The 26,753-nt window shown below is 41.3% G+C and overlaps 2 protein-coding genes and 1 long non-coding RNA gene across 3 annotated transcripts in view; 2 read left to right on the top strand and 1 right to left on the bottom strand.

Annotated features, from left to right (window-relative positions):
- LOC311020566 overlaps positions 1-9,411 on the top strand; it is a 74,347-nt gene extending 64,936 nt beyond the window's left edge. The window contains exon 3 of the long non-coding RNA XR_014597912.1: positions 9,362-9,411. This is a non-coding gene — a long non-coding RNA (uncharacterized lncRNA). The remainder of the gene's footprint in view (positions 1-9,361) is intronic.
- On the bottom strand, positions 2,102-5,134 carry hmx3a (H6 family homeobox 3a). Its single transcript, XM_084021356.1, has 2 exons — positions 4,459-5,134; positions 2,102-3,573 (listed from the first exon to the last, which is right to left on the bottom strand). The coding sequence occupies exons 1-2, from the start codon at positions 4,745-4,747 to the stop codon at positions 2,951-2,953; spliced, it is 912 nt and encodes a 303-aa protein (XP_083877482.1). The 5' UTR covers positions 4,748-5,134; the 3' UTR covers positions 2,102-2,950.
- Positions 9,412-22,508: 13,097 nt separating the features above from the next.
- ikzf5 (IKAROS family zinc finger 5) lies at positions 22,509-26,583 on the top strand. Its single transcript, XM_084020662.1, has 4 exons — positions 22,509-22,924; positions 23,043-23,203; positions 23,496-23,669; positions 23,748-26,583. The coding sequence occupies exons 2-4, from the start codon at positions 23,071-23,073 to the stop codon at positions 24,710-24,712; spliced, it is 1,272 nt and encodes a 423-aa protein (XP_083876788.1). The 5' UTR covers positions 22,509-22,924; positions 23,043-23,070; the 3' UTR covers positions 24,713-26,583.
- Positions 26,584-26,753: the final 170 nt, after the last annotated feature.

Consider the following 26,753-nt stretch of genomic DNA (forward strand, 5'->3'; position numbering starts at 1 on the left):
GTCATCATATCAGTTTATAGCTGACTGATTCATTTCCAATAACTGCATTAGCCTACAGATGAAAACAGGAAATGACCTTTGAGGCGAAGGTTGTTCGGAGAAATCTACGTGCCTCCTGTTGTTTTGAATATTATTTTCTCTATGGTGATCTTTCGAATGTTCCGGCAATCCAAGTGCGGTACGTCTGTTGTCAGGTGTATTTATGCAGGCAAATTAAAACTGTCCTCAGACTATGAAGCTGTCAATATTCTGTCAAGTGAAACTGCAGTTGATTGTTGGTGTTTTACGGAAAAGGACCAAGCAGGTTGTAGTTTCTTTGCAGATGTCTAAAAGTGTCCACCTGGACTTTTGGCACCTCGTAAATTAAACCTTTATTTAAAAAAAGAGAAAATATATACTAACATGTATTATTGGTTTACTGATTATTGATCATTGCCCTTTATTTTGCCCAGCTCCAAGGAGGAGTGTTCACTCCCTTCCTCCTCCCCTTGGATCTGCGTCGCTTCCTTGTAACTTCAGCAGAATACATCAAGTGTTGTTAACAAGTGGAACAAAATAAAAAACTATATTCAATAAGTGTAATTTTAAAAAATCAGTCACAAATCTCAAACATGATGTTGGACCTGGATCCTACAAAAATACAATATGATTCTGAAACTATTTTTTTAAAAGCTATACCATCACCATGTCAGCCTATACCATATTATTGGTGCACTTTTCCATATTTCCATTGATTTTCTCCCATCACCCAAAATCAAGTTGAATCAACCCCCTCCACATCCACCCAGAAGGTGAAATTCCTTATTAAAAAAAATATGTTATACGTTAATTTGCATGGAAACGAGAGGGATTGTTGTTATTAAGAGTTGTTTGTTTGTTTGTTTTGCTCTATTATACACTTACCTGCATTATTTAATTAACTTCCACACAATGCTCAACACAATGTCTTCCTTGAGATAGTTGCTTCAAGTGTCAAGTGGAAGCGTTGGTCGTATGTGTTACAAAGTACCACTGTAATCATTTATCTTTTATCATTTTTCTTCTTTTTTTTACGCGCAAGTTTTCTAACTTAGGCCACAGGGTAATGGTCGATACGTTTTAGCTGTGAGATTGAGTCACTGATAAAACGTTGCCACATAAAAAAGTAAATATTAAGATGATTTTAAGATATATATATATATATATACATATACATACACACACACACACACACAAATTATTTGCATACTGTTCTACCTGTCCATTTTAATATAAGTGGCACCGCAAATGATGTAAAGAGCGACGTTTCCTCATAAAGCAGTCAAAAAATAAAACTACGTTGGGAAATTCAAAACAAATGTGCTTAAAATGTCAACGAAAACATGAATTAAAATGAAGGTCCCAACAGGAGAACGCTGAGATGTAGAAATCTGTCATAGATCTTGCATCCTTCCATCGCACACTGAACATACAATACCAACACGTAGAAACACACACACACACACACACACACGACCATGTTTTCATAACTTTTGAGGACATTACATTGACTAATATTAATTTCTGGAGACTTCACTCTAAAATGTAACGATTTACGTTATCTATCCCCAAAAGGAAGGCGAGTCCCCACAAGTGACCATTTCGGAATTTTTGTCCCAACAAGACGGGTTAAAAATCACACACACACACACACACACACACACACACACACGTACAAGGCCACGAGAGAGGGACACCATGTTAAAAGACAGCAGCTCACTCAGGGTGTAATGCCCTCTTCTGACTGCATTACCCATCATTTTGGCAAGAAGGTGGCAATTACGCATCTAATTGACCGAGCCACCTTTTTATGTAAAATATAACGCGTTGAAAGTGTGTACGGATATTATGTTTGTCGAATAGACGTGTATCCAATATCACAACATCAGAATATAAATGAATTGCATCTTTTAATATTTTCTCTCGATGTATATATTTTGTATCAACAAAGTTGAACGTTGTAGCTTAAAAAAACTAAATGTATGCAGATCATAACCGGAAAAAGGCACTATTTAACCTCCTGCGGTCATAGTGAGATTCTACAGAAGTCATGCAGACATCCCCTCAAACGTAAGGAATACTCTCCATTTATTTCACAACATGGTTCAGCAATACAATATCAAAACGTTGTTTTTTTCTGTACAACTGAGAAGTGGCAGCTTCTCTCCCAGCGCCTCATTAAATATATACATTTACATATTTTTACACCAGTGTGGTCGATCTTTTTGTTGTTGTCTTTTGCCGCTCCTGTTCAAAAACACACAGTAGATTAAGAGACATCGGGAGCTCACACTTGTGCTTGAAAGACGTGTCCGTGTCGAGGGAACAAGAGTGAGAACCGCTACAACTAAACAGAAAGCTACGTGGGTAGTTTACAGTTGACAGTGTTTTGATTGTCCCCCGTCAAGCGCGTTTAAAAGCAACCAAAAAAGGAGAAAAAAAAAGATAAAATTACAACAAAGCCTCATCAATATTCCACCATGAATAGATGACAAAAATCTGTTTTCCGTTTCGAGGATTCATTCATTCACAGCACACCGTCAGTGTATTGCACATCATCGTATAATGAGTTCTGGGAATGTAAATAAAATCAGTGAATTGTTTCGGATGATAAGCAGGTTGACCTGTACAGAAACAGTCAGGGTTTAAAGACTACGGGAAATAAAATGCATCATCAAGCAGTGTAAGCAGGTGGACTCCTGAGGTGGTGATTATTCTGGTCTTTAATAATAATAATATTAATATTAATAATATGGGTTTGAGTTGTCGGATCACGTGTAAACTGCACCCTTTGGAAAATTACACAATATGTTTGTCAAAAATAGGTCCATGTAGGCCCAACGATGTGTCTCTTTTTTTCATTTAGTCAGTTGTACAAAAATATGAAGTCTTTTTTTCACTTTTCCGGTGATTTTTTTTTTCGCTTCTATTTTCAAACCGGTCTGAGCAGCGGCACGGATGTGACGATGGGATGCGAGTAGTAGACGCCCGGGTGCGGGAAGGTGAGCAGCGGCTGGCTCACGGGCACGTTGCCACCGACGCCTCCGTTCTCCGAGGCCGAGCTCTCGTGGTAGATGATGGGCACCCGGACTATCCTCTGCGCGGCGGCGTGGCTCAGGTTGGCGGCCTCCAGCTCCGCGGCCAGCTGCCTCTTCCACTTGTTCCTCCTGTTCTGGAACCAGATCTTCACCTGCGTCTCCGTCAGGTGGAGGGACGCGGCGAGGCCGGCCCGCTCCGAGCTGCTCAGGTAGCGCTTCATGTCGAAGGTGGACTCCAGCTGGAACACCTGGCTCCGGGAGAAAACCGTGCGCGTCTTCTTCTTGCGGCACGGCTTCTTGTCGTCGTCCCTCTTCTTCCACTCCCCCAGCTCGTCCTTCTTGCCGTCCTCCGCGTCGCTCTCCTCCAGGATGATCTCGTCGCCGCTCTTGTTGTTGTTGTGCTCGTCGTCATCGTCGTCGTCTTTGGTGTCCGGCTCAGATTTGAGGACCAGGTCCGGGGAGTCTCTGTCCGTCCCCGAGGTCGGAGATGAGTCTCTGGCTACTAGTTTGTCGATGACTGGAATGGAGGAGAAAACAGAAAGATGTGGTTATAAACACTGGCCTGATGTATGTTTTATTGCATGCCTGTTGATGCTGGGCAGCCGCGGGCTTCGGGGAAACTACTGTCAGAAAAATATAGCTTGTGACATACACATTTATTTATAGCTAAACAACACCTTGTTCAAAAATATTCAAATCATCATCTACCCTCCTGAAAATAACACGTTAATAATACAAAAATACAATAAAGTATTCTAAATCTGTTGTTTTTAGTTTTATTTGAACTCATCCAGATCTTGTAATTGAATCAGCTTTGGAAAATCTCGAGTTATTCTTTGCATGAACGCGGTGTGATACGTATCGGCGTGTTTTAAACTCCCCACGCGTGAATAAATCACAGGAACAGGCAGGTAAAACAGTGGCCGAGCCTCTGGGGTAAGATGTTCGCAGTGAGCGCCGATAGACAAATCAAAATCACGCCGCGCATCGTCGCCCTCGTCCGGTGATTTGACGACGTCTACTTCATTTTATGCACAGCGTGTCACTTTATTGATCTATTATCCCGCGTCGCGGCATAACAAAATAGGCCTTCGCGTCGAGGACAAGGTGTCAAATCATAATCCACTCTGTGGTGTGGAGACAAACGCACGAAACACCGTTTTATAGAGTAGTGGTATCTGACCAAATATTATGTCACGAAACGCACAGGGGACGTGGTCCTGAAGGTCCTCTGTTGTGATTTGTGATTTTGGAAAAATAATTCAGTTATTCCTCTCTATTCTGCTGTTAAACACTGCAACATCAAGCTAGAATCCGAGGGCTAAAAGTCTGGCAGTCATTGACCCTGTGAGCGGCTGTAATCGGGTGGTAAATAGCGTTGTTTTCGGCCTGTCGGTCTTACCTTCGGTTCTGTGGAGGTGGGCGGACGTGTTGAGGGCGTAGGGATACCACCACGCCGAGGTGCGCTCCAGGTAGTGAGCCGGTAGACTGAACCTCTGCGCGGGCAGGTCAAAGCGTGGAAAGTTGAAGTCCCCGACCTGGGAGAAGGAAAAACCTCCCTCCAAGGCCATCTTGGCGGCGGCCAGCACGGGCTTGGGTTTGGACGGTTTGCTATCACAGTTCAGCAGGTTCTTAATGAAGAAAGGAGAGTCCTTGGCCGAAGCGCACGTCTCTTGAGTTGTCTCTGGCATCGCTGTGTTTGTGGTCTGGACGCAGAGGACCACGGAAACAGAAATTCAAGAGAGAGAGACGAAAAAAAGGGCAAGGCTGACTTACAGACAGTCGGTATCCTGGCTGCGAAGTGTCCCCGTTTTTACTCTTCTCGGCGATTTAACGCACGGAGAGCGCGTCAAAACACGCGTCCGTCTAGGCGAGAGAAATAGTGGGATAAAACGTTGGAGCGGTTAAAAACAAACACGCGCGTATGATGGAGATGTCTCATTCCGGGTCTTCCGTCAAAACGCAAACTGTGTCCAGCGTGTCAGTCAGTCTGGCGTCAGATGCTAATGATGAAATAAAAATGTCATCCAAGTTAAATGCGGAAAGTATAGGCGATTGGGCATGTACAATGGCAAATGGGATTAAGGGAGAGACGGCGAGGAGAGAGAGAGGGAGAGGGGGGCAGAGAAGGGGAGAGAGAGAGAGAGAGAGAGAGAGAGAGAGAGAGAGAGAGCGTCCTCCCCTCTGTGCGCGCTTTGGCTGCAGGCTGTGTGCGCTCGCCGTTTATTGGTCTCATACAGTCCAATTAGGCAGCAAATGAACACAAGGCTGTTAGCGCCCAAAAAGAAGGTTTGGGATAAGCGCCTCATCACACAGCTAACATTACAGTCAGACACACACCGACTGCACGAGGTGGCTCGCGAGCCTGCGTTTTTTTTAAATCTAGGGATACCTTTTTTTGAACCACTTTAATTCAGGCTCCAGGTGTCTGGTGGATTTTTTCCCCAGCTTTTTAATATTACAATTTATATTCTACTCTTAAAGTATCACCAAAAGCTATCTATGGCTAGTTTGTTATCATGATGATTATTATTATTATTTACATAATTATAAAATATATCCTATTGCCTGTATTTGCATTCATTATCAAAGGCCTAAATATGCTTTAGTCCTGTCAAACATGGTTACATTGAATATAAAGCAGATTATGTGAGTGTAAGATGAAACAGCAAGCCATCCAACAGCATACAAACTCAGATAATAACAGCAGTGCCGACTTAAATAGTCTTACCATGTGCTATGTTTAATCAACAAAGCTCCCCTTTTCTTTTGTGAAATTTTCATTTGACAAAACTAAATATAATGTAATATAATATACGGTCACCATTGCCAGCACTCAAATCCTCAAATAGTCCAATTTTCTCCCTATTTCTTCTCAGGCCCAATTTGAAAAAGACCCGAGGTCAGGCTGTAGCGACTCCACGTGTCACCAATGGGCGATTAGATTCATATTTCTAATTCATTGATTTTCAGGCGAGAGCCACTTCCTCCATGTCTGCGGGTCGCACAGTCATTAATTCCTCCCTAATCGATTTGGTTAATTCATCCCTCGAATTGCACTCTTTGTATATGTGCTATGTATATTCACTTCATTGTTATTAATTGACTTGTTAAAAAAAAGCGGTCCGTTGGTTGGAAGCTGGTGTGGAAGAAGGACGGGGGGACAGCGCCCTCTGTGGGTCGAGAGGAGGAAATGCAAGAGGATGGACCGTGTGCGTGTGTTGGGGGGTTTGCTTGTATTTATCACGTTGTGGGGGCAAAAACTCATCATACTGTCACGTTATGGTGGATGCACCTCCAATTTGGGGTGCGATGAAAGAGGTCAGACCACTACATTTTAGGGTAAAGATTAGGGTTCAAGGACAAAATGCAAGTTTGTGTATGAATCATCATCATCATCATGTTCATTATGTGATGTGCTATAGCTGGTGTCAGTGACAAGGTAAAGGTTGCATTGGGTGCTACGGTGCTCCCCCCCCCCCCCATCGTCTGTAGAGTTCTTACAAGTGCTGGCATGTCCCAGTAATTAACACGTGTTATTCATTTAGTGAGCTGCTCAAGTGGAGCTATCCTGTTACTGTCATGTACCCTTCCTTACACGGTCATTATCACGTGTTTGACGGCACTCTCGCACTGAGGTGCAAAATGTGTGTATTCGGTGGGGAAGTTTCCATTAGTCCAAAATCCAAAGAATCCCAAAGAAACTGGATAAGAAGGTCTAAATCATTTTTATTTTTGCTTTATTTCACTGCAGCAGTGCTGTTATATTTGTATCTCACAGAGGAGAAACTGCTACTCATTCTGGACAGCAGGCATGGGATCAACCGTCTTTAAAATGTATTTATTACTGTTGTGTTCAAGGTGTTAAAAGTTTAAGAAGATTACACACATTTCTATGTCATGCAATAGGTGACATACAAGACACTCTTGCTCAAGATTATTGTAAATAATTTGAATATTTTAAAAGGAAAGACAGTTGGCTCAGATGTAGAATGTGCAGCAGCAAATCAAAGAGAAGCCTGATAAAGGTCTATGGGACCAAAATGGTGCATGAAATGAACAGATATATAATTTAGGAGCTCTTCAGCGTGGAGGGATCACTACTCTCTGCCGTATTATTATTTTAACCCTTGGATAAAAAGGGAGTCTTGTAGGCTGTTATATCGGCCTCATTCCCAGGTTGTGATTTTTGAATAGTCCAATAAAGACCGTTGAATGGCCCAGGAATATTTATCCCACAAATAAGAAATTACTGCTGCAAAATACGGCTATAAGAGCAGTCCATAAGTGCAGATAAAAAAGAACACAACATGCTAACCCTGAAAATAAACTGTACAAACTAAGATCCTGCACTAAAAATTCAGTTCGTATTATGCATTGATTAGAAAACATGTAGTAGACATTGCCCAGAGGCCACATAGGCCTTCTGAATGCTCCATAAGTCTATTTTTGTTGCTCCTCGGGTAGGTTACTATGACTTTTATATTATTTATTTCAAAGCGCCCAGATATTGATTATTTCACAAGGAAAAATGACAAATGGCAGCAGGGAATGACACGGTCAGCAGGTTCTATTAGAGAAATGATAGTGTTGCTCGTGGTTTGTTAAAAGGTCCAGTTTAGATACTTTATAGGTTTACATCCATCATTGTCTAATGACCTATTTGATGAAAAACACGCGCTCTGGTGACAACGGGCCTGTGCAGCCAACTTCACTTTGTAATTGCTCCCATATTAAATATAGATTTTTGTTTTGATATCTTGTGAGAATTCCTTTCTGTGGGTCAAAATTGTGATAAAAGACATGGATGCAGACGGCAAAAGCTCAGAGGGAGAAAAACCAAAAGGAAAATGGGAAAAAAACAATAGGTGTTGTGGAGGTGATGACAGTGGAACTGTGAGTGCTGAGCGGTGGTGGAGAAAGTATTCAGATCGGTTTTTAAGTAAAAGAAGCAATACGACATTACAAGTAAGAGTAAGTGTATTATTGAAAAATGGTCTCTCAAAAGAAAGTAAGTAAGTGCTCATACTCGTTCTATTGTTTCCGATGCATTTATGTGAAAGGAAAATTTCACTTTTGTCACAAAAAAAGAATACTTATTCTGATATTTTAATAACAGCACAATGTAAAACTACTCTCACCAGTAAATGTTTTGCATTTAAAATTATACTTTAAGAATGTAAGTATTTTTTTTAAGAAAAAAAAATCATTCATCACTTCAGGAACCTGCACTTCCTGCACTTTAAACTGGACACTCCTGTTGGCACGAGCCATTAAACCATTGAAGGCCACACCGAGATTGCTTTAGATTTAAGTATTGCATTTAACTTGTAAAGGAATTGGTGGCCCTCCACTGACCCGGCGAGCTTTAATTGGGATTGTGCGAGTATTGATCGTAAGTGGCCAGGCGAATCTTGAATTACGGCCTGATTAGCTTTTACTCGGCCCTGTGCACTAGCCAGTCGAAGGGGCTCAATGTCATTCAGGGTGGAACACTTCAGCCGCCACTTGACTAGAGGGAATCTTGTTACTTCCTGTGTAAACAGGAAACTACATGCATTTAAGGAGGGGAATGACAGTTCTTCTGCCAAACGTACTTTAGTCAATCTTCCCTTCGTGTTTGGTCACTTTTAGAAATAATGTTAGCATGTACCTTATGAGTAGATATGGGCACATAGAAGGCATATTCTCCTTTTTATCTCTCCCGCTCTCATTTTATCCACATTTTATGACTCCTTCTCTTCCTTTATTGTTTCTCAGCAGAGATGATGACCTCTGTAAGGTTTGGATGGAAACAGTCACTGGAGCAATGTAGCCCTTTTTCTCTATTATGAGCGGCTTCGTCCGAGCCCTCCGGGCACCCAGCCTCAACCCTCTGTTCCTCCAAAAAACTCCTCTGTGGATCGTCAGGTTTTACCCGGCCTGCCTGTACGTTTCATTACAACTTGGTAATCCGGAGAGGGCAACAGAAAAGTTCTCATCAGTGTCAGTCTGAGATATAGATATGGGCCGGGTAACAAATGGCCAAATGCACAGGCAGCAGAGCAGACCATCAATAAAGCAATTTCTTGTGTCATAACAGCCGCGCTTTTCCTAAAGCCAACCTTTCAAAACTTTTCCCCCTGCAAATCGCTGCAGCCCCACCATTAGAGTCCTGCCTTGTGAATTTAATGGATTCCGTACAAATAATATTCCACCATAATGGAAAAGGTTGAAGTCACTGAAGACAGATGAAGTCATAAACACGTATAATTGAGAATCAAAGACCGATAAATTTTAAACTGCTATCCATTTTCTCTTTTTAGATGATGATCTATGTCGGCCCGGCTGCAGGAAAATGGAAGAGATTATGGGGGAAAATTATAACAATAAATTTTCTAAACATACACCTTGATTATGCTTCGATTTTTTGGAGGGGTAGAGGGCGAGGGAGGGGGGGAGGGGGGTTAGAAAGAAGGCTGGGATTGCTGAAAGCTTGCTGGCTAAATGGCACCATAAAATAGGTTCCCTGCTCTTTTGCCTGCAGAGCGTAGGCATGCCTGGAGGTGTGATTTTCCCCCTCCTCTAAATGGGGGAAATGAATTGTGTAATTTATTGCAAACGTGCACACAGTGAGATTAGATCAGCATATCCCATCAAAGGAACAACAATCAATCAGCCTCTAGTTAACAGCTTGAAACACATAAACCAGGGCACCTAATGGCTTTCCAATTTAACAGATTGATAGACTTATCCGGTCCTAAGGGATGAATTAAGAAAACCGGGTACTTTCACACAGGCAGTGGCACTTTTGACAGGACCCCCCCACCCTAGCTTTCTTACCATCTTTACTCCTGAATATAGATATAAGGTTAACCTGAAAATAAAGAGAAAGTCAGTTTTCCCTCTTTTCTCTTTTTTTTTTCTTTCTGTTCGAGAAAGCACTCCAGAGCTGATTTGTTATTCAGATGAGGCGGGTGTGGAAGTGTGTCAGATGTGGAGAATGGGCTCATTTTAATGACCTGATTATCGCGGGTCATTTGGAACTGTGAAATCAAGGGAGCTATTCAAAGCCACTTAACAATATCTAAATGTGACCCGGGCGACCCATTCAACCAAGAATGTAGTTTAAAAAAAAGAACTTGTTTGTTTCATATCTTATTAATCACGTAATTGATTCACGTAAACTTATCAGTGCAAAAAATATTAAAGGAATAGTTTGACACTTGGGTAAACACACTTATTCTTATATTTGCCGACAGTTAGATGAGAGGTTTGATACCACGCTTCGTAAACAGCCAGTTAGCTTAGCTTAGTATAAATACTGGAAATGGGGATGTAGCCAGCCTGGCTCTAACCAGCACATTTAAAGCTTACAAATTGTGACCTGTATGTATCGTTAATTTAATCTGTGCAAAAAACGTTTGAGGGTTATTTACTAAACTATTTGTTGACTGCCAACGGAGACTCCAGGAAGTTAATGGACCAGGACAAAAAAATAGTCTGGCACATAAAATCAGAAATTCAGAGTTTTGGTACAGAAAAAACAAATATATATGTGCCGTTTCCAGTCTAGGTAGAAAGAAAGAAGACGGAAACAGAAAATCAATACATATCATATCATACTTTCATGAGATTCATGAGGCTTAGTTTTGTACTGTTTATATTGAACATAAAATCTTGAACGTGCAAATTACTGAACAGCCCTGAATTAAAGACTCAAGTGCATCTAAACGGTGATGCAATTAACTGAACCAAAGCTTTTGAATCAGGAAAGTGATTTGAAATTTCTGCCTCAACAGTAAGCAACAAAGACCAGCCTGAAAGGAACGCATTCAGAGAAGGTTAACCGGCTTTGCTGTCCTCTTAAGAGCTTGGCTACAAACCCGGGGCCTTGACCCAGAGAAGTGTAATGCACACTCGGCGTCACCATATTATCTTGTCCACATCCACAAAGACAGCTGATCTCTCTGTGTCACTGCATAATTGAGGAGCTGTTGGTATCAAGGATACGACCCTGAGGGCGGATGAGAAAGTGCTACCCTAGACCCCCGCCAGCAGTCCAGAGGAACCGGCTCCGTCGGGATCCACAGACGGGGTGCATCCACAGGCCGGAGACAGCAGACGGTCTCCCCCACAGCCTCCCTGTCATGTGACACAACGCCACAGTAAAGAGGAACCACGGCATCTTTAGATGGATGGAGATTCAGCTCATGGGTTGGGAATGAGACGAAATTGATTGCTGATGGATCAATACATTGGCTAATGATTAAGAGCCCATTACTAACCAATCAAAATTTAAGAGCACTTTAGCCGCCTCTTTGTTTTCTGCCTCTCCAACCTGCAGTGACACACAGGAGGGATGAATGGTCAGGAAATTGAAGTGGACAACAGAGAAAATACCCAAACACAGAAAAAGGAACTAAACTATTATTCTCGACAATAGTGTCACTCTCCGGCTCAGAGAACCAAAAAAATGTGTATTCCCACTTGACACTACTCGTATCCTCCCCGTGGTCACAACTCTGCCAACCCTCTTGTTTGGTCTGTGAGTCTAACGAAGGAGCACATGATCGCAAAGAGCGCCCAAACGTGATTGCTCCCCTCCTCGTGACGGACAGTAATTGGTGTTTGTTTGCTCTCTTTTCCTCCCTCTCTTGTGTCACGGGGTGGTAAAGAGTGCTATTACTGTCAGCTGATGAGTATGGCTCTTCCAGCAGCTGTCAGGGCCGCCTAATGAGAGGAAACTTGAGCGGTGTGACAAGGGAGGCCTGTGGGCTCACACAGCCGCCGCACATATTGAATATAGACATACTAAGTGTGTGATAGAGATTAATTTGACACGTATTAACTTCTTTCTTTTTGTGTGGTAGAACTTGACTGCTACGTTAAAGACATTGATGCCCGTGGGGTTGGAATGAGATGTTCGGGATCACGTGGGCGTGTGATGTGAAAAAACGTGTAAGAATGCTCCAAATCTTTGCAGTAAAAAAAGTTATTCGCCGAATGTGAGGATTAGATCTCATTTATTGTGCAACTTTCCATTTAATCAGTGATGTTATTCTGCAAACACGTCTTTTTTTCAGTTAGTTCAGTGCAATCCAGTTAATTTTATGTGTTTGTAATAATCACTTTAGATAAACAACAATCTAATAGCCTTCCATTCAAACTACTTTATTCTGATTACTCATCATAAACAATTATATTTTCAGTTCAGGACGTGTGCATGCTTTCACCATCACAATTTCTGTGCTGCAGCCATAAGATCTAGTGCAACCTCAGAGACCTCTAGAGCTCTCTTAAATTTAAAAGTCAAAGCAACTTGTATTCTTGTAAGTATGCCGGAGTAAAATAAAACAATTTTTACTCTATTCACTTCCAAAACAAGTTGATAAATAAAGGCTGTCTACACAGTTTTGGCCATTTAGATCTAGCAGATGAAAATCGGATTATACAATACTTTAATAATTTATCCTTCTGTACTGTAAATAGGAAACATACGAGACACCAGCATCAATTCCTAATGGATCTTTCAGTATCGCTCCACTAATACATCAAGCATTCACACCAACCCTTGACAACTCTATCTTCCACACATCTTAACGCACCCCAAAGTCCTCAGGGCACCCAGGAAAATTAACCATTTAATAGCAATAAATAACAGATTCTGACTCAAGGGGACTTCAAATCAGCCACACACACACACACACACACACACTCGCAGCTGGATTAACACCAAGCAATCAAATGTTGAGATTTATAGAAACTCTAACACAATCTCAAGCTTATGCATGCAACTTTGTTTTTTGGAGGAATTAATACGCATTAAATCAAACAAAAGAAGTACATTCACTCCAGTTAAGTACTGTGCTTGTAGACATTTGAGGCACTTTACTTGAGTATTCCCATTTCATAATACTTCTTCTCCAATACATTTCAGAAGGAATATTATACTTTTTACGTCACCACATTTATTTAACATACATTATATATTTAACATACATTATATGATAAACTATAGATTAAAATGACATAAATTGGACATAGAATAGTCAACTTAGCTCCACCTCAATCAATTACAACAACAAAGTTATTGGATTTGACTCAGTAATAGTTAAAAATGTCAGTGTAAAACTTATTTTACAGGGAGTACTTTTACTTTTGATACTCTCAAGTATTTGTGCTAATCATCGTTATACTGGAGTATTTTCATATTGCAGTATTTCTTAAGTGAATACTGAATACTGACTTTCTAAAACCATGCGTCACCGTTACAAATGTATCTTTGCTGTTCATTAATACATCTTAGTTCTTTCCTTGTTTTTCTCCTTTTCGCTCTCTGACAATGTATGCTGGTACAGGCCCTTGTATTAGTCAAAATGGAGCATTGATTATTTGTAAAAACATAAGTGCAAATCAAATCAACATTGTGCAGGGACAGATGAGAGCTGCCTACCTGTGCACACGCAGGAAAAGGGGGGCAGTTATTGACCAATTGATTCGATGTGAAGGAGGGACATTCTTTTTCCTGCGGTGGAACGACCTCCACTGTACAGCGAGCAATCACTCCACCACCTTACCTCCAACTACAACTACCTCTAACACCCAACTGTGTTCTCAATCTCCACTCCACCGGGCCCAGGTATGCAACTTTTCCGTCAGCACCGTTATGTATTTGGCTTTCTATTTCACTTTAATAGGGGAGAAATTGGCAACATATTCTTTTACAGCCCCCTGGCACCATTAGAAAGCCTGCTGTCATTTGGATTATTTATGAAAAACTATTTCATGCTTACTTACATTTGCCGCTTATTTTCCCCCAGTGTGACCTGCAGCAGATTTAGTTCCATTTGGAAAGCCTTAAAGCCAATTCTTTATATCTGCAGGTCAGCCTTCTCGATTGAGTCGAGATTGAAATACCAGTGTGTAGTGGGAAAGGTATGGCAAGAGGAAACCATTGGTGCTTTATTGTGTTGAGGGCTATAGTAAAGAGAAAAGAGTGGGGGGGGGGGGTACTAAAGAGGAGAAACGGTGGAGGGGTAGAGGAGGGGGGAGCACGGGTGATTTTTAGGTGGATGTAGAATTGGACACACCTGCAGAAATAAGAGGCAATGCAAGGGCAGCAACAAAAGTTGAGCAATGAATGGGCCACAAACATCCAGCTGCTCGCGAGCAGCAAAGGCCGGCCAAGAGCTGAGTCAGCAAATCGGCATAGAAAGTAAAAACAGAAAGACATAAAAAAGAAAGTGGTCTTAAATCTGCAAGATTTTATATTTCATCCAAAAACATGTCAAAAACCGTTGTTTGCGAGTTGTTTTACAAGATCCACAGTGATAAACTTCACTGAGGGTTTTTGTTTGTGATTTCCCCCCCACCAACCCCCACCCACCCTGTGTTTCTAGAATCTATACTCATATTCTTGTCTGTACAATAAAATTGGCAATCTTTGTCTTTCAATATATCAAATAAATCAAAATAAACTTCCCCACTATGGAGCTTGACAGGCCAGGACAAAGCAGTCACACTCCCCTTTGTAGCATGCATCTATACTCATAATACCATACAGTATGAGATGGGGTCTTTCACTCCCCATTGTGCACGCACACACACACACACACACACACTTTTGATCTGGGTTTGGCCTGGGCTTTATACAGTGACCCTAATAAACTGTGGCGTGGTCGGGCAGGTTTGTCACTGTCACAGGTAAATGATGTAATTAATGAGTGTGAAGCAGAGTGGATGGGAGCCGGGGTGTTAGCTTTTAAACACCTCTCCAGCTGACTGGGTTTGGAGAGGCCCAGCTGGACACAGCCAGCGGATCGATAGGGGGTCAGGGGTCAGTCAACCCTCCCATTATTGCCCCGGTAGCTCCCATCATCATCTGGCTAACGATGCCTGCAGGAGGGCCAGCGACGGAGCCACTGCAGGGAGAGGAAGCGCCTTCTGGAGTTTTAAACGGAGGCTGCTGTGGTTTCTGGGATGTAAGCCTAAAACTCATATCTATAATCTTTATTTGTTGATGTTTGAGACTCTCCATCTTCCGGGAGGTGTTGGTCACTTAGTCTGGTCACAAACGGTTGATAATGGCAATAAAGTCCACAGTTCTGACTGAGAGTGATGTGTTTGTATTTTCACACATTTAAAAATCAGTGTAAGCCCCGCTGGGTCGGTACGATGGAGCGGCACAGGTTTCTGCACAATTAATAAAAAAATGCCATTATTGGGATTGGAATAGGGGAAATTGTTTAAGTGTTTCCCGAACTTTTTTTTCTGAGGACCCATTTCTAAAAAAATGACAAACTATTGAGACCCAATTCACAATAAGGGCTTACATTGTGAGAGTTTACCACTTCCACATCACCTCATATTATCTTGAATGGGAAAACCAGCCATTTCAGTGAGATATATGTTTCATATTTCACAACTTTGTATATATGTAAGTGAAAAATATATATGTTAAATATGTAGACCAAATAAATACATTTAGGCAGAGTCAAAAGGCTAATTCTTTTCATTTCCTGTCATCAGCTTAAGGTGCTATGAATGAAATTGAGAGCATTTTTATTGCTTCTCTATGATTCTCAACATGGCAACGGCTGAGCCAGCGACTGGCAGCTAACAGTGGTAACAAACAACAGTAACAGTCCGACAATTTACTGTGTTTGAAGAAGTTTGATGCTATATTCTTCCACAACGGCTCCTTCGGTCGGGAAGCCTCTATCAGCTGTCACCAAAATAATTAATTATGTAAATATTGGAATTAAGCAAACAGAATGTACACTAGCCTTTCATATTAGAGTCAATGTTGTAAGTAGGCTACATCAAAACAATATTCAGGCGCCCTAGTGTGGCTCAAATGTGTACTGCAGAAATACATTTTAAATGAAATATATTAAAAAGTATTTGGGAATGAGTCGTGCAAACTACATTATGAAAATTATATTTTAAATAAAAAAAAACGTTTTGCGTGTAGACAGCACAGACCAGGTTATCCAGATCTCCAACTAACTGTAGACAGACAAGCTGTGCAGAGCTCAAAACTACATCCATGTATAATGTAACATGTTGCTGTTATTGCTGACTGTTATAATTTATAATCTGCATTTTTTTTTTTTTTTACTCTGTCACCGTCAAAATAAGTGATGGCCTCTGGCTGAAAAAGACAAAGGAGCATGGGAAATTGTCAGAATGGTTTAATCAATAACTGAGTCTATTTATAAAGTGCTTTTTATTTGGAACATTTATTTTGAAAATGTTTGAATTTTTACAGATGCAATTGTAACGCCTTTATTTTCCTTTTAAATGACTCCTCAGTAAGTAAAAAGTGCCAAATCCCATAACACCTTTGAGAGGATTTATCTTAAAAAATCAGTGGAATAAGCTTGGACTGCCATTAGATGTATTATAAGCAAATGTGGAGAGGATTTCTTTTCAAATTATACCTCAAACTTTATTCAGCAAAACATTATTTTTAGAAAATAAGAAAAGACGCTTAGACTTTCTGAGGTTGTAACGGTGTTTGCTGCTGATGATGTTTTATATTAAACTTCATAGTTTGTCTGTTTACACTAAAATGAATGAACCTTTTAAAGGAGTTAGGAGTAACTTAATTTATCTAAAACCTCCCTCACATTAGCAACACCATCCATTTCACACACCTCTTTGCTCAGACTCAATAGCCATTTCAGCAGATCCTTACAGAAATCACAACTAAACAGCAAATTTTAAGTGTGCCCCCCATTTCTTGGTGCTTTGAGGGTTTTTTTATGTGCCCCAATGTTGATACATCATTAATATTACAGCAGGGCAACATGGAAAATCAGTTCCTACCAAATTGGATTTGGTCAATATCCTTAAAAGCGCAGAAGCCTAATTTAAAACTTCCCTCACATTAGCAGAACTGTCCAATTCAGATGCCTCTTTACTCAGACTCAACATCCACTCCAGCAGATCCAGACAGAGATCAAAACTCAACAGCTAATTTAGAGTGTATGCTCGAGTTTTTAATGCTGTGAGCTCCCAGAGGAATACTGGGACCAGTTTTGTTGGCGATGTTGATACATTATTAATATTACAGCAGGGAAGCAAATCGTTCTTGGGCCAGATTGGGTTTGATCAATACCCTCAAAGGGCAGAAGCCTCATTAATCTAAAACTTCCCTCACATTAGTAGGACTGTCCGATTCAGACGCCTCTTTACTGCCGCAGATCCATACAGAGATCAACACTCAAAAGCTGAGTTTTTAAAGCTGAGAACTCCCCAAAGACTACTTGGGACCACTTTTGTTCATGAGGTATTATAATTATCATAAGGTGTTAATTTGTGAAGGAAATGTATTCTAAAACATTTCTGTCAGCCCCACGACCTTGAATAGGATGAGTGGTTACAAACGATGGATGGATGGATGGACACTTCTGTCAGGTAACAAACATATTTATCTGATAGTTTTTTTAAATATTTTCATGAACATAAATGAGTGAAGAAAGTTGTATTACTTTAAAATCACAAAAACATCTAGAAGACTTAAATGAAACTATTAATCTTTGTGTCCTGATGGAGGTTATTTCTTTATATACTGTAACATCTTTCAACAACAATGTAATTCAAACTGCTTTTCATAAAACATAAAAAGGCATTAAGACAATATAAGAAAGTCAAGTCAATAAAAAGCCACATAAATACATCTTTAAAGGAATGACATAAAATAGATGTTTGAAATGAGCTAAACTGCAATCATCTCGCTCTGTATCATACCAATAATTAAGGAATCTGTTTCACGTTGATCATATTTAACGTGACTAGAAGGAATAAGTCAATTGAAAGAGAAGAGCTGAAATGATGTGTTGATTAATCAATCAGTTTTCAGCAAAAATGCCAAACGTGCAGGATTTGCTGCATGCCCGTTGTGATCGTCCACTAAATATAGTTAGTCAGAAAAAACTAGCAAGTTGAAAATACTTGAATGTACATTTTGTTTTACTATTTCTGGACATTTCATAGACCAGAGTATTAATTGATTGAGCGTTTAATTAAGAAACTGATCAGCGATGATTGTTAGCTGCAGCCCGAATAAAAGAGATTTTTTTTTTTTCAGTGAGACAAACAGTGCTGGATGTGAGCAGAGTTGATCCTCTACCTGTGACCCGTTGGTGTTTAAAGATGTGCCAGTGGATGCACTATATTATCTTCCAATGGACAGGCTGATCCATTATCGTCCCCCTTGCGGTGCGACTGAAATGCTCGTATTAGGGCAACTGTGCGTTCAGAGGCATCATTCAGGACAATGAGCTATAGCCAGAGAGTGACAAGCTTGAAGAATGTCCCCACTTTTCAGGCTGTACAAATGACGTTTGGCCACAATAACTCACAACTGGACACTTCATTTCGAGTCGGGAGCTCGCCGGCCAGTCAAAAGCTATCATACCATCTTCTTTATTTGTGGCCCGTGGTTTTGGTAGTGGGACCGTCAAATAAATACTGCTAAAATGCCACTTCAGTCAAAAATATTGGCCAATTCTTTCTCCGTCATGACTGGGTCCGGATGGCAACCTGTTTCTGATGGTATAAACCTTTAAGTCAGGTGGTCGGGCAGCCGGCATCTATCAGACCAAACAGCACCATGAGTTAGTGTTGGATATGGATATATATATATATATCCGTATGCACATGAATACAAGTGACCAATGCTTGCAATCCCTCGGAGCCATTCTCAAAGCATAATAGTCAAATGAATTGATTACCAATTTATCATTGGGGAATTGCTTGCTTAGAGGAGTAATCACTCACCGATAAAGAAGAAATGACTATGAATACATTTCAGGGATGACAATCTTTGAGGAGTAATAGTATAATTTTTCACTTGTGACAGTCTATTTGATTGTTCCCGATATTTCAGCATGGTGGAATATTGGACAGAATCGCGCTGGGTTGTCAGAGGCGAACCGAGGTGTGTGTGTGTGTGTGTGTGTGTGTGAGAATGTGTCGAGTGGTGCTTTAATACGGTAATAAGGCAGTCAGAAGAACACTCAGACTTCCTAAGGTGACAGCAGCTTTATTGCGCATCGCCTCATAAAATCCCATCATATCTGCTCGCCACTATTATGAAATGGGTGTTTAGCGTGCTTCTGCCGTGTCCGTGTGTGGGTGTGTGAAAGACAGAAAGGGAGGATGAGTGTGTGTGTGCTGAGGGTAATGACATGAGAGCACAAAAAGATCAGCATGAAAAGTGAGTTGATCCTGGCTGAGGGCAGAAACACTGTTAGGATTTTGAGGGCTTTTTTATAAGAAAAATAAGCCCACGATATCGTCCAACGCTGAAGTGAAACATTTCTCTATTTCTCTCCTTGTCCCTCCTCAAACCCAGGCATCTGTGGTCAAACTTGGGTCAATAAAATGTCTGTCTGTCCATTGAGTTGCCACATCTATCAAAAGATGAAGGTTTGTCTTTAAGGGAGAGATAGAATTCAGCGGGGAGAGACTGGGCCCTTTCTGTGAAGCATGCAGGAAATTAATCAAGGAAATGGGGTTTTTGGTGTGCCTATATCACATCTAATCTATCCTTTGTCCACATGTAGCCAGCTCCAAGCCTTGCCAATCAAGAGTGACACGCTGGCTTTATGAAAAGCCACTTGTTCCCTGCATAATTGGGGGGTCTCATTGCCGAGTTAAATGGGAGGTGGAGGTGGAGGGAGGGAGGGGCCGTCTTGTTTGCCCATGTAAAGTGTGATCCAGATAATAGCATTCTCATCAAAGGCGGCAATTACATTCATTACAACGGCGCGAGGCGCGCCTGCAAGGAAATTAAGTGGTGAGAGGAAAGAAAAGCTTAATATATACCTCCTTTATCCTATCCCCCACCTCTCAGTTCTTTTTCAAATGCTCCTCGTGGAGCGGGAGACCTCAAGAAAGAAACAGTCTCAGTAGGAGGAGAATAAATCTTGTCAAAGTCCCCCTTCACCTTTCTGCCTCCAAGAGGCTCCTGTCTACCGTTACTATGGCTGCACTTGTCTAGGATTAAATAGCTTTTTTCCAGGAGGGTAATCTCTAATGCAGCTTTTACACACGCCCAACAAATGACGCTGAGTCTTTAAAAACTGCTTAAGACCTTCTCTAAATTAGATTTCAATTTCTTTCAGGAAAGGAGGAGCAAATCAATTGTCTTGCATGGCGTTAAACCACAAACAGCCTGTAAATCAAGCGGTTAAGAGGAGAAGGGAACCTTTTCATTCAGGCCCTTTTTAAATGTGAATCACAGCAAGTGGATAACACTGCAACCTTCTCAAAGACAGGTGTCCCTGAGCCCATTCTGCATGGGCCAGTGTGTATGTTTTATCTCGCTCATATTATGTAGATTTGCCTTGCGGAGGTTTTGAGTTCAAGTCAGGCCTTTACAAAATGTAAAGTATATGAGTAACTTTGTCAATTATATCAATATAGACAGAATTCTTTAGGATTGGCGCGTTTCATTTATATTACATTCAGTTTTTCAACAGAGCTGAAGTCATTTCAAGTTTCCATCAGTGTGACCACAGTATTATTAGGTGTAAATGCCAGCACCAGTGAGCCCTGTTGGAGTATTACCTGCTCTCAGCCTCATTAATAAATGCTCACTGCCCTTTAAAAGAACAGCTTAATATACCGAGTAGTGGACATATCATTAATGCAAAATTAAGTTTGATCAATTATTCCCCTTAAGTATTTTTAGGCTTAATAAATCTGTCCTCCACTGCACTGGTTCTAACTGCAGGAAATGCAAGTTGGAAATACAACACGAGATTGTTGGTTGAATGATTTATATTATAGGAATTCAAAAACAAAACCATTCAAACCAGATGAGATTGTAGAAAAAGTGCACACTTTGTCTCTTCAAGCCAACAAATCATTGTGGCTAAATTATTCAGCAGGACCTGGTCCCGGTGGAAACCTGAGCATAATTAAATTGCAATAAAATAACATTAGTGTGGACAGCTGTTAGAAGGTGATGTAATTGGCTGCTCACTGCTGTCATGGTTCAACCGGTGAGGTTGAATGTCACGTCTTCCACTGTACAAGCTGTCCCTGGGGACTGACAGCTGGCACAGACAGGACTCTAGTGGACACTGAGATGTCCAAGCAGTATGAGTCCAGGTTAAGACTTATGAACAAAATGAACCTACATGTCATGAATTCTGCATATGGAGTCCCTGTGTCTCTCTTTTGTGGTAAGAATGAGAAGCACCTGTTTCACCACTGAGACATGTGCTCCATCTAGTGACCAGCTGTTGAACTGCACCGACATGAGGCCATGCAACAGTGTTACTATACAGAATAAAGTGTAGATGCATTTTCAACACCAACATGTGAGTCATGTTACAAAGTAAACAGGTTTACATTACTGCTGTAATACTACTGCCATGACAGGAGCAGTTGTAACGTTGTAAAAGGATACCGCAGCCTCACTCAGCTATGGTCGTTTATCATCTTCTCCTCAGTGGTTGTCCTACAACTTTGACACAAATGGGGCAATGCGATCTTCACCGAGCGCTTACTGGTAAATTATTGATCGTGATCAAACATGAATGAGTCAATAGCTTTTGAAAGTAATGCAATTGCTGTGCCTCATTTGACACTTGAGGCGCATAATTGCAAGCTGTACATCTGAAAGTGTGTCGTGTCACCAGTGAGAATGGATATGCTATCAGTTAACGTCATTAGTTTGGTGGCAAGAGATGGCTGTTTCAAATACACGTCTGACAAAGCACCTTGTTGAAGGCCGGATTTTTAAATTACTAATATGCAAGACCCTTAAAAAGACATTAGCAAACAAGTTCCTTCATGTATAAGCCTATACTTGAAGAATTAATGTCTGATTTGTGCACAATTCTTATAGCCCTTATGACGAGGTCCTACCAGAGTTGGTGTTTAGTATCAGCTTTTAAGTGTATTATCTTAATATTAATAGCATACTGAAAATATGCTGTGGTAAACTATTTTATCAGCGAACACAGTGTACCATTGTAAAACTGCTGTTGCAATTAAGCATGTATATTTACTGATTTGGATGCAGTTTATATTATTATGCTTAAAGTGGACGAACAGAAGCATCACACCGTCTGGAGGTAAATGAGTATAGCTTATCACCTCTCAGCATGATTCATTTATACTTTTCATTTACTTATACATTATTGTTCTTTACTTTTCTGTTGAGTTTGGGTTTGAGATGGCAGTTCATCCCCCATGCAACTTTTGACAGGTTATCATAAATTAAACAATAAAATCATTAGAAATTGTATGAAATTAATTATTAACAAGAGGGATTACACTTTCATTTGAACCTACATTGGGGCAGTATATTTTACATTTTTGGATTTGGTGGGTTTACAATGACAGGGACGTTTAACCACAGCGTTACCGATGGGAACCTTTCTTCGCGGCTACATTGAGTGGGGACGGTTTTCACGGGTGGACCCGCAGTGAACTTTCACCCCTCCCTACTGATTTTATTGTTTTGATATAACAGGTTGTATTTTCGTCTGAGTTGTAGCAAGTCACTTGACAGAAATATATATATTTTAAAACACTAAGTGCTCCCGAGGACTTACTCCAACACGTACAGACGATGGAAATAATGAGAGTGTCGAGCGGATACCGGCGTAGATGTTGACAAAGATGCTTTCTTCGAGATAAGCTAACGTTAGCTGCCCGGCTAACGTAACGCACGTAGCTTTGGTAACAACATGACGATGATGAGGAGCGCTGTGTAACCAGACCAGACATCGAATCGCGCCGATATCCTGCTTGTCAATCACACATTCCCCAGGATTCTCCCGTCTTTGTGTTTGGATAGCGTCAAAACGGCTTTCTCAACAACACGGATTGCATTTAACCGACAAGTCATCTTTAAAGAGGTAGGTGTGCGTCTCTGAAAAAAGCAGTTAGCTAACGATGGCGATGTTGAGACTTTGACTTGTTCAAATTTGGTTGTGTGTGTCTGCGGTTTACATCATATTTGATCCCACTTTGTAGTGTTGGACATTTGCATCACTTTGTTTCAATGGGTGAGGAAAAGCCGGACACGCTCGACTTTGTGAAGGATTTCCAGGAGTACCTGAGCCAACAGACTCAGCATGTCAACATGATATCGGGCTCCGTCAGCGGTGTCAAGGAGGCGGACGAGCTGCCACCAGGTAACCAGCTATATGTGTCATTTACTTATAGATTAACTGCTAGAGTCACCAGGCTTGGTCACCCTCTTCCACATGATCCTTCAACACTTCTGCCAGTGAGTCTGTGATGTCATTGGTTGTAACTGAAGTGTTAAATTTGGTATTTTGAAGTCAAATGGATTGCCACCTGTTTATGAGACTAATATATCCCTCCTGGAGCATTGGTTTCCTTAGATGGTAAAGTATAATCAGAGTATTTATCGTATATTATTTTGTTCATAAATGATTAACATTTAAGTGTTCCTCTTTGCAGACTGCAGTCAGAATGGCCTGGATCATCCCTCAGTGGACATGTCACTGGATGACAGCTCAGGGATCCTCGTGGATGGTTTTGAGAGGACCTATGACGGCAAGCTCAAGTGCCGCTACTGCAACTACGCTACCAGAGGCACGGCAAGACTCATTGAGCACATCCGAATTCACACAGGTAAGTGTCAATAGTTCATTTTCAGAGGGCTCCCGTTGACGTGGTTCGTCATTAAGCCTGTTTTCCTCAATTAAACAGGAGAGAAACCTCACCGCTGCCACCTCTGCCCTTTTGCTTCGGCCTACGAGCGCCACCTGGAGGCCCACATGCGATCCCACACAGGCGAGAAGCCTTATAAGTGTGAGCTGTGCTCCTTCCGCTGCAGTGACCGTAGCAACTTGTCGCACCATCGCCGCCGACGCCACAAACTCCTGCCAATGAAAGGTGCTCGCTCGCTTTCCCACAAGAAGATGTTGAGCGTGCTACAGAAGAAAGCCAGCTCGCTGGGCTACGGCCGCCGTCTCCTCATCAACTTCAGCCCCCCTTCTATGGTGGTGCACAAGGCAGACAATGTGAACGACTTCTCCCATGAGCTACCCCACTTGCGCCAAGAGACATATGATAATCAGGGTCGCGCAGTCGAGGATGGGCACTCCACGAACCCAAATCCCCATCACCATGATATGATTATGGATAACCCCCTGAATCAGCTCTCCACCCTAGCAGGCCAGTTGGCCAGCCTCCCCTCAGAGTCCCAGGCCCAGACTCAACCTCCCATGTCTCCAGGAGCAGAGTCTATTGTTGATGAGAAGCCCTTTCTCATCCAGCAACCCCACCCTGCCACAGCACCCGTGGCTGTCTCAACCAGCATGGCCCATGCCTCCTCCTCTTCCCCAATTACCCCAGAGCCCCGGGCTCCTCCCCACAGCAGTTGCAGCCCTGGAGAGGGACTGTGCAGTGAGCACAGTGGGCGCACTAGTACCCCCAGTATCTCCAACAGCCAACCCAGTACACCGGCCCCAGGCCTGTCCGTCCCACTCCAGGACCCTCACATGCTGCATCACTGCCAGCACTGTGACATCTACTTCCCTGACAACATCCTCTACACCATCCACATGGGCTGCCATGGCTACGAGAATCCATTCCAGTGCAACATCTGCGGCCACAAGTGCAAGAGCAAGTACGACTTTGCCTGCCACTTTGCCCGCGGGCAGCACAAGTAATAAATGAATGAGGAACACAGGTTGAAAGAACTTTTAACAGACTTGTTTTATTAATTCCATAGTAATTTTATTTATTGGTCTTTTACTTGGCCTTGATGTAGCCTAGCCTTTGAAAGTTGTAAACGGTCAACATTCAAATGGTTTAATTTTGTATAATTAAAGATGCCCATTCAAGTGTATTATAAACGGATGATCAGTGTTTTTTCAACAGGTTGAGAATTTATTTGTGGTGTTCTGGATTAGAAAGACAACTTCCCTACTTATCCGAACAAATTAACCTTATTTAACGTAGAAAGTTACCAAATTCACAGTACTTATTGCATTTTGTTTTCCTTTTGGGTTTGCTTTTTAAAAAGACATAGCTCAAAAATGTAATGCTGTTCATACGTCGGAGCTTCCCTTCAGTACGTGAGCTTAGCCTTTTTTAACCTCTTTCAAATGCAATAACATGCAACACCAAAGTACCTCTGACAGATAATGGCTTTCATTGTACTTATCTAAAGCAAAATGACATGGTTTCATTTCATACTGTTTTTTTACCTCATATTTGGCTGAGGTGAATGACAACTAGCGACTAATTTGATAAATGGTCAACAGTAATGTTGCATAATCGTGCATAATACAAGTGTGATCCTTTTCAGTCAAGTGATAATGCTGCTGCTACTCACACAGCACACTGGCTCTCACTTTCAACAGCATGTCCCTTTAGAGAAATACCAAAATGCAAGAAGAGAACGAACAAAATAAATTCTCAACCCTCCTGGACCTATATCTAAGGAATGCTCTGATGATACTGACAGTAGGAGTGGAACTGTTGGCCTACAGTGATCCTACTTAAGCCTTGTTGAAATTATTTCACTGCGTGGTGCATTTCTACTATTTCTTTGCAGTGCCTGACATAGTCACTTTCTTGTGTGTTTAAGCTAAAGAGGACTGTTACTTTGAAGATTATTACAAAACCCTCTTCTTACTGTAATGAATAGGCCTAGAAACTTAGAAAAGCAGTTTGGCCATTGTAGTTTTCTATGGTAGCCATTCGTTTTTTGCCAAAATTCTGTTCCATGAATGCTGCTAAGAAACTTTGGAATCAAAACTATATGGATGGCATCTACAGTAAAACCTGGTCAAACTTTGTGTCGGTGGTTTTAAGTCAGCCAATTAAAGTGGTCAAACTAGATATTATAGAAGTTGGGTTGTTTTGAAGTTCCTTCACACAGTGCCCTTCCTTGACCAGCATCATGGTAACTTTATTCATTTTGTTAAAAGTGGTTTCCCCATCCCTTTAATTACATCGTGTCACATTCTGATGTTTTGATATTGTATGATGTCACCTTGATATCCAGTATATCTGTGTTTAGGACAGAATCACCAAGTCTTGTGTCTCATGTGAACACTTTCAGAATTGCCACGTAGCACTGGGGATGCCAGGTTTTTTTGCCTTCGTAATAATAACGACACACACTGAGATTCCCTGTTTATCAAATGGATCCTAGTGCTTTTCTGAATATGTGCGGAGTATTTTATTCTGAGTCGTTGGATAGATGTTCAGTGTCAAATAAGCAAATTCATGTTGCAGTAAGACGTTAGCGAGATTGTTCTTTGTCTTGGGTACTGTTGTTTGTTGCTTAGCAACATGTGTGGAGAACATAGCTACTGTTTTTAGAACCATCTACTTGTTGCCATGCTTACCAGTAACGGGGGCATCCAGTAATGACTGCCTTATGTACTCTCAGTGTGACGTAGGTTCATAGGTGATGGTGAATGTTGAAACCTGATGGCGATCACTCTCCCTCTGGGATGGTAAATCATTTTACTGTGAGATGGATTAATTTGACTAATTTATAAGTAAAGTGTTTTCTTACTGAGTTGCACTTTGTCTTTTGTCTTCTTTTCCTACGACCTCTTTGTCAATAACAGTGATGTCAATTATTCATGTTCAACGTTCATTTAAAAGTGACAGAATGAAACACGCAAACATAGATTGTCTTTTGATGATGCTTTTAATCAAGTATTGCGATAAGGAGAAAATGAATGGTGATAA

This window comes from Eutrigla gurnardus, assembly GCF_963514095.1.
Source record: "Eutrigla gurnardus genome assembly, chromosome: 11".
In the NCBI taxonomy this organism is placed as follows: domain Eukaryota; kingdom Metazoa; phylum Chordata; class Actinopteri; order Perciformes; family Triglidae; genus Eutrigla; species Eutrigla gurnardus.

Bases quoted from the DNA above. Each gene is read 5' to 3' on its own strand.
- hmx3a (XM_084021356.1), bottom strand. From the start codon at position 4,747: ATGCCAGAGACAACTCAAGAGACGTGCGCTTCGGCCAAGGACTCTCCT. The intron at 3,574-4,458 runs GTAAGACCGACA...CCTCCATTCCAG, and splicing joins CCACCTCCACAGAACCGAAG to TCATCGACAAACTAGTAGCC.
- ikzf5 (XM_084020662.1), top strand. From the start codon at position 23,071: ATGGGTGAGGAAAAGCCGGACACGCTCGACTTTGTGAAGGATTTCCAG. The intron at 23,204-23,495 runs GTAACCAGCTAT...TCCTCTTTGCAG, and splicing joins GGCGGACGAGCTGCCACCAG to ACTGCAGTCAGAATGGCCTG. The intron at 23,670-23,747 runs GTAAGTGTCAAT...TCAATTAAACAG, and splicing joins GCACATCCGAATTCACACAG to GAGAGAAACCTCACCGCTGC.